General features: G+C 39.3%; 1 protein-coding gene across 1 annotated transcript in view; it reads right to left on the bottom strand.

Moving 5' to 3' along the window:
* syne2a (spectrin repeat containing, nuclear envelope 2a) overlaps positions 1–13,119 on the bottom strand; it is an 85,283-nt gene that overhangs the window by 31,168 nt on the left and 40,996 nt on the right. The window contains exons 60-80 of the mRNA XM_030405261.1: positions 12,888–13,025; positions 12,563–12,748; positions 12,036–12,158; positions 11,539–11,721; positions 11,243–11,341; positions 10,227–10,325; positions 9,599–9,676; positions 8,879–9,292; positions 8,541–8,623; positions 8,294–8,444; positions 7,908–7,994; positions 7,018–7,173; positions 6,374–6,568; positions 5,867–5,959; positions 5,267–5,452; positions 4,811–4,981; positions 4,530–4,661; positions 3,032–3,231; positions 2,048–2,180; positions 1,568–1,750; positions 753–902 (exon numbers count right to left, since the gene is read on the bottom strand). Of these exons, the coding sequence (XP_030261121.1) occupies positions 753–902; positions 1,568–1,750; positions 2,048–2,180; positions 3,032–3,231; positions 4,530–4,661; positions 4,811–4,981; positions 5,267–5,452; positions 5,867–5,959; positions 6,374–6,568; positions 7,018–7,173; positions 7,908–7,994; positions 8,294–8,444; positions 8,541–8,623; positions 8,879–9,292; positions 9,599–9,676; positions 10,227–10,325; positions 11,243–11,341; positions 11,539–11,721; positions 12,036–12,158; positions 12,563–12,748; positions 12,888–13,025 (3,240 nt within the window). The remainder of the gene's footprint in view (positions 1–752; positions 903–1,567; positions 1,751–2,047; positions 2,181–3,031; positions 3,232–4,529; positions 4,662–4,810; positions 4,982–5,266; positions 5,453–5,866; positions 5,960–6,373; positions 6,569–7,017; positions 7,174–7,907; positions 7,995–8,293; positions 8,445–8,540; positions 8,624–8,878; positions 9,293–9,598; positions 9,677–10,226; positions 10,326–11,242; positions 11,342–11,538; positions 11,722–12,035; positions 12,159–12,562; positions 12,749–12,887; positions 13,026–13,119) is intronic.

The raw sequence follows: 13,119 nt of genomic DNA, 5'->3' as shown, positions 1-13,119 counted from the left end.
ATTTTCTGATAAAATGGAGGCACCTTGTTGCACAACTGTATATTGATTTCTATTTTGTCGTAGCATAAAAATGTCCTCCCTAATGTGCTTATTTCATACAATTCCTTACTGTAGCTTTGTATCTCATTTGTAATGCTTTTTATTGCAGATCATAGATTTTTTTCTTTTTCCTTGATCTCTGTCTTTAAATGTAAAGGAAATTTGAATCTGAGACAAATTCTGCATATTCTCAAAGAATGTATGTTTCCTTGAAAAGAATATGTTGAGACACTACAGGTGAATACGGTAAAAAAAAAAAAAAAAAAACATTCCAAGGATTCATTGTTTTTTATTTTTATTTAAATGTTTAAATATGCAAATTAATGAATAATGCACTGGTTTCCTGTATTGTCCAGAACAGATCTAAACTAAAATGAACAAATAAATGTGTATTAATGGACATTTTCCTTTCATTAGACCACACAAATGTTAGCTGCAATAAAGCCTAAAATGTCAAAATTGACCAGTGCAGTGTGCGACATTGTGTCCCCTTTACTGCAGAAAGTGTTAGAGCTGTGAGGGGAACAGGATGCTGAAACACATTAAGGATGACCAAATGATCAATGTCAATGAATACCATGGTAATTTCTCTAATTTAGTAAATGGCCACAGTTTAAAATAAAGCACTAGCATTTAAAAAGCTGATCAAATAGAACCTCTCTCGAAAGAGACTCACATAAGAAAATCAGTGTAGACAGTGGATGTATTAGCACCTTATAGTTCTGCAGGATTTTAGTGATCTGAGCGTCATCTTTGGCCTCAAGGGCTGCTTCTCTCTCTGTGCTCAGTCGAGTCTCCAAATTCTTCAGCCAGTCCTCCAGGTCAGACAGCAGCGTCACCGGTGGCCACGCTGCCAGGAGCCGCTGACAGACACAAGACAACAGAGAAGAGAGTGACTAGTGATACAGTAGACATCAGCTCTAATACAATCTGACTTCTGTGCCTGTCCAAGTTTTTTTTTGCAAGTTAATATCCCTTCATCCTTTCCTGAGGTGATTACCAAAGTTTAAGACATATAAATAAACCTTCAGCAAGACAAACCTGGCAACACTGGTGCAATAATTATAAAGCATAATATCTGGTTTCATTCACAGGTGATAAATGTCGAGTAAAAATTAAAAAGTGTCCTTCACCTCCTCTTTTAGTCCTCCCAAATTCCCTGTCCTCAATCACCCCAAAGATTTCATCAGGGTTAACACTCCCCTTCAGGAGGAGGGGGTTTCTCAATGCCTAACTATGTTTGAAAACCAACAGCACTTCTATTTGGACTATCACATTTTGAATTATTGGAGGACTGGAAAACAGTAATGTCAAAGTTTATTGGACATTTGATCCAACATTTGAAAAAAAAAACACCAGCACTACCGCTGATATCTGATAAAGGCTGGAGATCATCATGACTATTGAATAATTTATTGACGATAATTACACCAAAGTGCAACTACAGTTCAACTAAAAGTTTTGGTGCAACCATTTTAAACTCTGTTCTTCTTGATCAGAGGGGGACATCTCTTTGTGACAACTGTACCTGCTGCAGCTGCTCTTGTATCTTGGTCTGGTCAGGTATCAGCTGGCTCCATTTGACCTCCATCTTAGTGAGCTGAGCTCTCAGCCTGGGACAGTCAGCCTCCCTCAGGTGGAGCAGCCGAGAGGCTTCCCTGGATACAGATGCCCTCTTCACTGATATGGCTTCAGTCTCCATGGAGAAGTCCTGCGTCAAAAAACATGTGTATCGTGTGTGACTGATGCATTCTAAACTGCCATCTGACTTTTAATTTCAGCGTCAAGCCGCTGGTAATACCTGTAAGGAATGTGTGTATTTCAGTCATTTTTGCTGCTCATGCTATTTGTTATAAACTTGTGAAAATGCATCTGCCTTTATCAACCACATTGATTGTTTTTTATGTGTTTTGAAGCGGTAAAAAGACATAACAACCGTTTTGACAGTAGTCAGCTTCAGCTTATGATATATAAATACACATAACAATAACAGATGAGAATGCCTCACCAGCAGCTTGATCAGATGGTTGTGAATACACTGCTGGTTCAAGTCAGAGGTGTTTGCCAGGTTTGACCATGTCTTCAGGTGTTTGCTGGCATCAATCAGCCATTCACTGACCGAGGCAAAGTCGGTCTGGAATCTGTGGGGAGGATGAGAAAAACGGATAGTTCATCTAGTGGAGCAGAACGTGACTGTTCCTTGACAAAGAGTGATGTTCAGGACTCAGGCATGGGTCCAATACTGCTGAACAAGACTGTAGCATGTGAACAACAGATTGTTGGAATGATGCTGTTGTGGGAGGAAGAATTTAGGCATTAATCCCCCATGGAAATACAATCTGTTTCACTCATACTGATTGACAAGATCGAGGGGGAATTTCTTTGGACAAAACTAAAACCAGTGTAACAGTTTTTCCAAAAAGTCGTATTAATCTCACATTGTGATGGATCTGTGCTCACGCTTTTCGTCGTCTCTAACTGGGCCTCACTGCTCTAGAGTTCTACTAAATCAGCTGAAAAACTATTTATATTTTCCAGTGTAACCTTTATCATCCAACAAAAGAAGAAGAAAAAAAATTGAAAAAGCAAGGAATACTTGTTAAAGAACATATGAAACCAAACACAGATGATTGAGATGTAAATTATTATTCTTACAGAACAACTGTTTTTGCTAAATACAGGTAAAAAGAGATGACTGATTCTCTTGAAATCAAATAAAAACACTGACATCAAATAATTAGAAATCCTTCAAGGTTTCCTGGGTGTACAAGACACTTAAGAATGTTGGGGTACATTTTAATGTGCATACCAATAATACAAGACTCAAAACATATTCATAGTTTGAACCACTCATAAGACACATAGTGTAACCTGGGAACTTTTAAAATAACATTGAATCCTAGATTTTGACTGTATGATTGTTGAAAGAGTATTAACCTATACACTTTTTTTAAACATAAGATGGATGTTGGTATTTCAGAGCCTGTCCCACCTGAACCGGCTGTCCTGGATCCCTCTGCAGCGTTGGATCTCCTGCTCTGTCCGCCTGTAGGCGCTCTGCCATCGCAGCTCCAGGGCGCCTCCTGCATGACTAACTGTGGCAGCAAACTCTGGCTCGGTCTGCAGCACCTTTCCCTGATCCAGGAGCAGTCCTAACACAGCTCTGTTCTCATCCAGCTGGACCAGTGTTTGCTGAGTGAAAAAGAGAACCAGCAGTGCTTACATCGAGTTTACATCAAACTCCATGACATTTCTCTTGACAAGCCTATTTCACACTAATGACTGAAGAGACAGCATGGACTGACTGTGATGTAAAGTGGAGAAAATGGTGGGTTAAGGGGCGAATAGTGAAATGTCATACAAATAGTAGAGGATGGCAGAGAGGTGAAAAAAAGACAGTTAAAGAAAAATGAGGGTGAAAAAGAGCCATGAACACAGAAACACCTAACCAACTACCACAATGTGATTAAGTAATGCCACTCCGACTATCTATTACTGAAGGTAAAAAGTTACATGATGTTACTTTAACAGTAAAACTAAAAATCAAGAAAAACTTTTTTCAGGGAAAAATGTTTCTACCAGTTTGTGACCAGAGGGTTGCAGGTTGAGATTCATGGACCAGCAGGATAAATCTGGGTGGGGAAAGTGAAAGGCAGTGCTTGCCTCTCTCTCATTACCACACTGAGGTGCCCTTGAGCAAGGCTCTTCACCCCAGCCGGTCCAGTGGAGCTACTCAGTAGCCAGTGAATCGGACTGGGCAGCTTCCAGGTGTGAATGTGTAACTGTGTGAATCTGATCAGTGAAATCTCCTTAAATAATTAATGCTTTCAAAAAAAGACCTCATCATAGGTGAAGAAGACACATTAACTTTGACTGAAACGACTCCATAGCAACATGCTTAAAAAGTCCAACTATGTTTTTCTCTTCTCTCGATTCAGATTCAGATTCAGATTCAGACCACTTTATTTATCCCAAATGGGCAATTCAGTTGTAGCTTTCCAGACGTCAAACATAAAAAACATAAAATCATTACAGCAATCATTCAGTCAGAAAACAATTTAAGTCAGTCAGAAAACAATTTAAGAGGCCCCAAGATTGCCACAACAATGTGAATGCCATCACCACTGCTCCCTTCACCCATCTATAAAATACAAACATACAGTACAAAGCAGTTCGGGCATTTTCACTAAAGGCTGTTGGGGGCATGCAGGAAATGTAAGAAATCAGTAACTGAAGTCTTATCAGGAGGCAACCTGACATACAATCCTGCAAATTGGCTGCAAAACATTATTGCAGCAGGGAAATCGAAATTAGAAAGGCAGACCTGAGAGGGAATGTGATTAAAGTAGGCACTGAGAAAACTGAACTACAAAAAAAAAAAATGAAAAAAAAAAAATGACTTAAAGTAAGAGAAGAGGTGAGAAGGGAAGGAGGACAGATCTGATGAGACAACGAACGAACTCAGTGTGTTTCAGTGCGACAGGGTTTACCTGGCAGGTGTCCAGTCGCCGCTGTGCTAACTTCTCGTTGTCTCCCTCTGGTTCCCCGCTGCTGACGAGGGCTTCAACATCATCCAGCAGCCTGCCCAGTCGAACACAATTATCCTCCCACCGGGTCCACTCCTGCAGCAGGTCCAACCAAGAACCCACTCATCAGTTTTAACATTTCATGTGTCAGCACAAAACACCCAGTACGAGAAATTGTTCTGTAAGTAAATCCACTTATGTTTATGTATGAATCCGTATGGCCCGCAGCAATCTGTACTACAAACCTGGATCCTCCTTTGAGAAGCCACTTCGTCTTCCAGACCCTGGTGCTGTAAAGCTTTTGCGCTGACTTCCAGCTGTACCCGCTCATCCTCTTGACACCGGAGTGCTTCTGGCTCATGCTGGAAAAGATGCTGCACAAAGGCCAACTGAGACCTGAGGACCTGCAGGAGCTTCTTGAGTACCAAGAGACCAGAAGAGAAATGTAATAATTACAAAGTAGGTGCAGCAGAAGTGAAAACAGACACTGCATGTGATATCTTTATTGAGAGAGGGATACTTTATGTATTCTGATGTCACAGCTGCATCACACTAACAAACCACACAAGAATTAGTTGTTTTAGCACTAGACATCTCTGTGAAAACATCAAGCTGCTTCTCCACACTCTTGGGAAGGTGCCTGGCTTGAATCTGGCCTTTGCCTGCCTGTTAAAGAACTTGTTGAAAGCACAGTGAGATACCTTGCGTCTGCAGAGAGCGGCTTGAAGTTGGCTGCGGCTGTGAACCCGGCTCATCTGCCCTTCTGTTATGCATTCTTCACCCAGGTCCAGGAGGCGCGTTATCCCCTGAAGCAAGGAGCGGGAAGCTTGCTGTAGCTTGGCCTTTTCCCCTGGCCTCTCCCTCAGATGTCTGCCCAGCACACACTGCTGAGAGATGCAGGAAAGGCACAAAGTTAAGGGAAAATTCTGTTAACTTTTGAAAGATCCTACATCACTCCTGCTTTGATATTATTCTTTAATTACGGCTGGTAAATCACTGATTTAACTGATTTGTTTTTTCGACTCTCTGGGTAACCTGTAATATTGGCCAGTCATTATTTAAAGTCATTAGAGATCGTAATTTAGCACTTATGGCTTTTAATTTCCGCTCTTTGATAACAACTCTTACATTTGGGTTATCTTGCAATGTAAAGTTGTTGAAGGTTGTTGAAAGTTGAAGGTAAATTAGAGTATCCTAGACACAGATGTCCCAGGCATAGTATACCAGTGTGCACAGACATTGGTAAAAGTGCAGCAACACACACACGCACACGCACACAAAGAGCTAAAAAGTACTGGTACCTCCAAACTGGGAGCATCTTTAATACTGGGGAAGATCTCATCTTGTCCAAGTTCAAACTCATCCAAGATACACAGCTGGTTGGAGACGAGCTTCTGTTTTAGAACAAGGGTGGAAGAAGTATTCAGACCCCTTATTGAAGTAAAATCATCAGTACCACAATCTGAAAATCGAGTACAAGTTTAAATTCCTCAAAATGCTGCTAAAGTCAAACCAAAGCTTTTGATGCATCGACATGTAAGCAGCATTTCCATGTTAATGCTGGTCAATAGGGAGATCATTTTAATGACTTTTTATGGTGTTCAGTAGTTGAATCAATGGTAATGCAAAATATTTCCTTAACTAATTGTATTTATTGTTTTCAAAATCTAATTTATTGTAAGTCTTTCTCTTCCAAAGCCACACAAGCAGAAGTTTAGCCCATAAAGTCTTCACTGGTTGACAAGACGCTGTGCGAAATTACTTAATTTACTCTATATTGATGTCTGTGACTGATTTGTGTTTCTAACCTGCTTTGTGATACCCGGATGTTTGGCGAACTGATTCTGGGATGAGGTGAAGACCTGCTGGACTGTTTGTAGGCAATCCTGAAGGGATGTCAAACAGTGCAGAGCTTCTGGTTGTTCCTTAGAGAGTGTAGTTCTGGTGTCTGACTCCACTTTACTCAACAGCTCAGCCAGCATCACCAGCTCAGTCGATACACACTATGCAGGAATTTAGTCAAACACAGAAGACCAAAAACAGGAAAAACAAAATGACACCTCTTTTTTAAAGGGGAAAGATTTGGTCCTTTATCCATCTACCTGCAGCTGTTCTTTTAAATACAGTAGATTTCATAACATAGCACCACTAAAATGTGTAGTTATGTTGGTTATGTATGTATATATACATACATATACATACATATGTATGTACATACATATGTATGTATGTATGTATGTATGTATGTATGTATGTATGTATGTATGTATGTATGTATGTATATATATATATATATATATATATATATATATATATATATATATATATATATATATATCTATATATATATATCTATATATATCTATATATATATATATATATATATATATATATATATATATATATATATATATATATGTGTGTGTGTGTGTTATATGTTATGGTCAGTCACCTCCTGTTGTAGCAGCCACAGCTGGGGGTCCCCTTCACCAGAGCCACCGGGAGTCAACAGGAGGTCGGTCAAGTTGTCCAGACAGAGGAGGACCCTCCGTACAGCCGTGTACAAGTCCTCATTCACACCCGGACGTGAGCCATCTGCACAGCTCACCTGAGAAGTAAAAATTGCACAAATGCCGCCTCTCAATGAAATGTTTATGCAATTAGTAAAGAACTTTTCCCCAGTTGTCTGATTTTAAGAAGCTCACTTATTTGGCCAACTACAGGGTTCGTACACATTTTTCAAGGTCAAATTCAAGCAATTTTCAAGCACTTTTAAGGGTCATTTTAAAGATTTTCCAGCACCTTATTGCTGGGGTAAAATACTTTTCTACAGGAATATATAAACTCATATTTTTTTCTTCACTTTTTATCACAATAATGTACATTGTATTATGTTGTAAACATCTAAAATTATGTTTCATAATAGCAAAAACTTCAGAAATTAATTATCCAGTCTGATCCAAATTTTGTGAAAGACACAGAGTTATAATGTCAAGCACTTTCAAGCACTTAAACTAAAATCCAAGCACTTTTCAGACCTTGAAAACACAACATTGAAATTCAAGTACTTTCAAGGATTTCAAGCACCCGTACGAACCCTGCAACTATAAGAAAGAACATCCATAAAGGTTTACACGTTTGCTGTTCAAACAATCAAAGGATTTCTTTACAATACACTTTTAAGCACAGAGATCCATGTTAGTTGATCATTTGTGGGACAATTTATCAAAACCACAGCGTTTGATTTCAAAGAGTCAACAATCTCTGCATCTACTGACAAGACCTTTCCACTGGAAAGGTACTTGAATGCTAAAATCTAACCTCTGTCGCTACTGTACATACCATTTGTCTCAGCAAGGCGATGGACCCATGCATCCGCTGCAGAACAGCAGAAGCAGAGCCAGTTGATACCAGCTCCCTTTCTGGAACCTGAAAAAACATAGAAATTCATTAATTTTCCTACCAGGACAAATTTGTGTCGTAACTGTTTTGACATAAGACAATAATTTCAATCAATTATCGTTACAAGATCCTTCCTATTGGTTCCCTTTATCCTATTTTCTAATGAAATTGTAAAACTAAGATCTTTCTAAATCTCAAAGTGAAAGGAGCGCAGACAAAATCCTCCCACTACAGGACCTGCTAACCAAAGACTTAATCCACTGTTAACACATCATATCTCCTCAAAAAATCAGAATGAATCTTATTAGTTTTATGTATCTTCCCACCTTTCCACCTGTTCCTCCATCATCTGAGCTGATCAGGGTTTGATTCTCCTCCTGAACCTTTTTCAAAGTTGTCAGTTTTTGAGAGATCTGGTCATGAAGTCGGCTCCACCTCAGCGGCTCCTTGGCCTCTTCTTCACCTCCAGTCAAGCTTCTGAACAAACGAAACACACAATACACCTGAGTCTATGGTATGCTGAATGCTTATGAGTTTGTCATCAATGCCTATGACTCATAGACTTTTTCTTACCTGACTGGCACCTCAGACGACCCCTGGGCTTGTTGGGATTCTTCCACCAACCCACTCTGACTGATGCTGACTTCATTTTGCCCCTTCAACACATTAAGAGTAGACAGAAGAGAAACACAATAAAAACAAACACATTATTGAGAATCGTTTTATGACATTTCAAATTTGAAATATAATTTAACACTAACACATGTTAACAATACAGTTATTTTTTCTTTACAGTTCAAATCTGGATGTCACTAACGGGCTAATATTCAACTTTAAAAAGATTAGACATTTTGGAGCAAAATTTTGGAAATCATTTTGAAAGACGCCTCTTTTCTCTCTCAGACACTTACCAGATCTTGACAGGGAACTGTGGACAAAGGCAGATCTTTGTCTTCCTCTTTTATAAACTCATCCAAAGCTCTCGTAGCACCAAACGGAGTGACAGGTCTGTCAGGAATCAATCTTGTGTCTTCCAATGTAGCTGCTCCCGGAGGGGATTTTGTTAAAGTGTTGGGGACGAGGGTTTCAGGGTTTGGTAATCCATGCTGGTCATGAGCAGGAGCAGCAGCAGCGGGCTGGTTTTCAGCTGCACTGATAAGTGACTCCGGTGTCACATTTTCAGGAATAAATGTTTTTCCAACATCGGCTTTAGAATCCATTGTTGTTAATCCAGTTCCAACATCATCTGACACTTTTGTATCGAGCCAAGTTTCAACTTTTGAGCTCGTCTCCACTTCAGAAGAATACTCTCTACTCTCGAGTGCCTGAAAAACAAGATTAATAATGATTCAATTGAAAATGACCAGATATCATTAGTAAACACAGACCAGTGTAGACACATTTCTTAATTTAAAAAAAAATCACAATTTGTCATTATCATTGTAACTAACATGGTAATATATCTGCATAGATGTATTCTTTAATCCTGAGGAAATAAATACACTACTAATCGAGATTAATGAAAAACACAGCAAAACATGTTTGGTTTTTTATAAATGCAAGTATAAGAATGAAAAAACAATGTGTCCAATGTACAGGGTCCAATCTCTGAAATGAAAAATATTATTTACCTTCACATCTGATAGTGGCTTAATTTCAACAATATCCTCACGTTGCACATCTGAAGCAGTGAATGTCTCGTCTGGGTCCTAAAGACGAAACGTATAAATATACAAATTCACATGCCACTGTGTGTGTGTGTGTGTGTGTGTGTGTGTGTGTGTGTGTGTGTGTGTGTGTGTGTGTAAGGAAAGGAGACAGGTTTCTGAGGAGCGACACATTTCAAGCAGCTGCCTCTGACAGTACCAGAGTGGATTCACCAGGACAGCCTGCCTGAAAAGGCATCACATAAACATGCAAAATATGCTAAAAACCTCCATAACACAGGAAAATGAAGCAATATTAGTGTTGAAAAGTATCAAAAAAGTGAATGAAATGGAAGTCAAAAGTGAATTTTGAGAAGAAGGAGCCCAAGGAATTTTGGGATTCACTCCAAAACCACTTAGAATCAACATTTCTTGCCAATCCCTTGCCAAGTCTGAAATGTATGTATTTGTGAGGATTAACATACATCAAATTCAACGGTTTTTTCTTTTTTTAATAGCTAAACTTTATCGACAGCAGTTTTTACACTGTGTCATTTTGGAATGACACCCAAGCCAAAGAAGATGCCCAGAAGAATACTCTCTTTAGATTTACCTCTGGAATACTGCATGTTAGTGTGTCAGAGGACGACGAGTGACAACTCCTGTTTTCCTCATCTTCCTCTTCCTCTGAGTTAGACACCTCAAAAGCCTCCTGATTTTAGCGATAAGGGTGAATGATATGATCAAAACTGTGATTTACAGGAAAATGGAAAAACAGATTGCCTTTCTAACGACTTCCTCAATTATCTCAATTACAACTTTTCCTCAAACAATATCGGTGAGGAGAAGCGTTTCTTTTTCAGGATGCTCAGCTCCATTAGCAGTCATCAGCTATTTGTTTTGCTTTATTTACAACATAATGTTTACAACAAATATGATAAATGATATAATATGACTTTAAATGCATTATATGAATTAATCCCACAGTTTAGAACTATACTGTATGACAGAAAAAGGTTAGACTAATGGAGTCTACGAGAGGACAGCATGTGAACTTAGTGAATATGTATTTGCTAAAAAGTTTATTTTTGGGGGAAGATTCACAATAAAACCATTTAACACATTACTTATCCTCTTACCCGCGACTTGACCTTTCTTAAATTGCGAAGTTCTTAATAATATCAATATACACTAACCAGTCACTGTGTACGATATATTAATATATTGTCATGATGTATGACAATACTAGAACAATTTCCCCCCAAAACAACCTCAGTTTTAAGGGTTATTGCTTGACTGGTATAGAAAACTGTTTTGGGTGGGTTTAACCAATTCCGGATAACAGTAGGAAAAAACAATTGTCATCAAGCCCGAGTTCCTTGAAGATTTCACCAATTTTACTTGATCCCTCATTCAAAAATCATGGAATTAAAGACTTGGTAACTGACGCGTTTATTTTCCAAAGCAGTTCAATTAATAAAGTAATTGACTGACAAAAACTGTCAGCATAAAATGATTGAGAGGACATGTCTGATAAGTTACAAAGATCATTCCAACATTCAAACATCATACTGTGTTATCGTTTTAGCTGATGTAAAAATAAAACTTATGACTGTTAATCATTATTACCTGGCCAAAGTGTCTTTGTGCAGATCTGCCTAGCTGCTGGGTTTCTTCAGGAGGGTCAGAGACTGTGGTGGTGCCAAGATCCTCCCCACTGATCTTGCTCTAAGTTAGTCAAAAAGACAAGGGAATGTGAAGCCAGAGCTATCTAATTCAATTTGAATTCAATTCATTTCAATCTTGCCATCAAAATAATTACTATGATCGTTAGTAGTCATGAAACCTCTCTGCTCTTCTTCTGCAGTAACAGATCAAAGTAATTATTTCTCCTATGTGCCCTGATACGAGACTTAACGCTGTACCTTCAGCAGCGTGGCTTGTTGCTGGGTGAGTTGCTCCAGCTCCTCGAGCTGCTGCAGGAGCAGTCTGGCTCTGGAGAACACCAGCAGGCTCTTCTCTGCTCCTCCAGGGAGGTGAGGCTCTCCTTTGCATCTCTCCATCTCTTCCAATGTCCTCCGCATCGACTGCACATTGGCCAGTATCACCTTCACGTTGAAACAGAGAAGCTTGTTAACCAATAATTTCATATGTGTGACTGACACATGAATAACATTTAGCATCTGTGATGACATAATTTTAATTATTTAAAGAATGTTGTATAATGCTTAGGGAAGAACTGTATGCTTCCTGTCTTTGTGATACAGTCCTTGATTTAGACACATCTATGTTCAGCATTATTATGCACTCCTTACCTGTTTTGCACATGTGATGCTTCTTTCATTAGACACTTTGATTCTTATTTTTAAAATTATTTCAAGTCTGAAGTGTTTTACTATACCACTGCAGTTTCAATTTTCACCTGTCGGTCCTGAAGATGCTCCGACAGAGTGATGTTGGAGTCATCCATGGAGGATAAAATCGCTCTGATCTTCTGGACATTTTTCTCCATCGTCTTCAGCTCTGCTTCTACTGCCTCCACCACCTGGAATGAAGATTACCAGGAAATATTTTCAACGGCTTGACTTGTAATTTTATAATAAAGACGGTTTCACAAGCAGTATGAACAACTGCTCATGAAAAGCAATGCATTTCCAAGATTCTACAGTTTGTGTTGCCCAAGAATTTATATTATGTGAAAATTTATCAAATTGGGGCCTCATGCATACCATGTTGCAATTTCCATAATGATGTCTGGCTGGGTACTTTTGTAACACGCTCTTTTCATGTTTTATCAATGTCAAAATGAGGTGTCAGGTCTGTTACTAAGAAAACCTTCTGGGAGTGGACTAAAATGCACTGGGAAAATAAAACACCCCAGCTGTTTCGTCTGACTGCCACCTGACCACCTGACATTTGTGGAACTCCTCTTTTTGAAAAATTGTTTACCACAACAGCCTGCAGCAGCTGCTCCAGCGGCTGTACGATCTTGCTTTGCATCTTGTGGACTTGTTGGTCATTCTGATCCAGCTTCTTCTCCTGGGTGCTCATGTCACACACAGCAGAGATCTCCTGCAAGACGGGCCTGTAGTCCTGCAGGGCGTGTCTGATCCTCTCTGAGTCGTCCAGCACCAGCTTTAGTTGAAGATTTAAAAACGAAATTCATTGATTACATGAAATATTTGCAAATGCTTGTGGACTTTGTGGTCAATATTGAATCATGGCAAAAATGTTGTCTCTTCAGAAGTTTTTGTTTGTTTGCTTGGTCTCTGACCTGTAGGGAGTTTGCATGATTCTGGAGGCTTCTGGCTGTTGTAAAACAACAGGGAGCGCAGAGCCATGCCTGGGCCTCATCTAACCAGCAGGTGGCGCCGTGCACAATGCTGTCAAACTCCTGAAGACAGGCAGGGATCTGACAGGAGGAGTAGAGAAAATATAAGGGAAGTAGAATTGCAGTTTTACAAAGATATTTGCACTTTTAGAAGCCACTTTCCATATAGATTGTA

This window comes from Sparus aurata, chromosome 22 (assembly GCF_900880675.1).
Source record: "Sparus aurata chromosome 22, fSpaAur1.1, whole genome shotgun sequence".
Classification (NCBI taxonomy): Eukaryota; Metazoa; Chordata; class Actinopteri; order Spariformes; family Sparidae; genus Sparus; species Sparus aurata.
The sequence above is the reverse complement of the archived record's forward strand: the minus strand, read 5'-3'. Positions and strand labels throughout refer to the sequence as shown.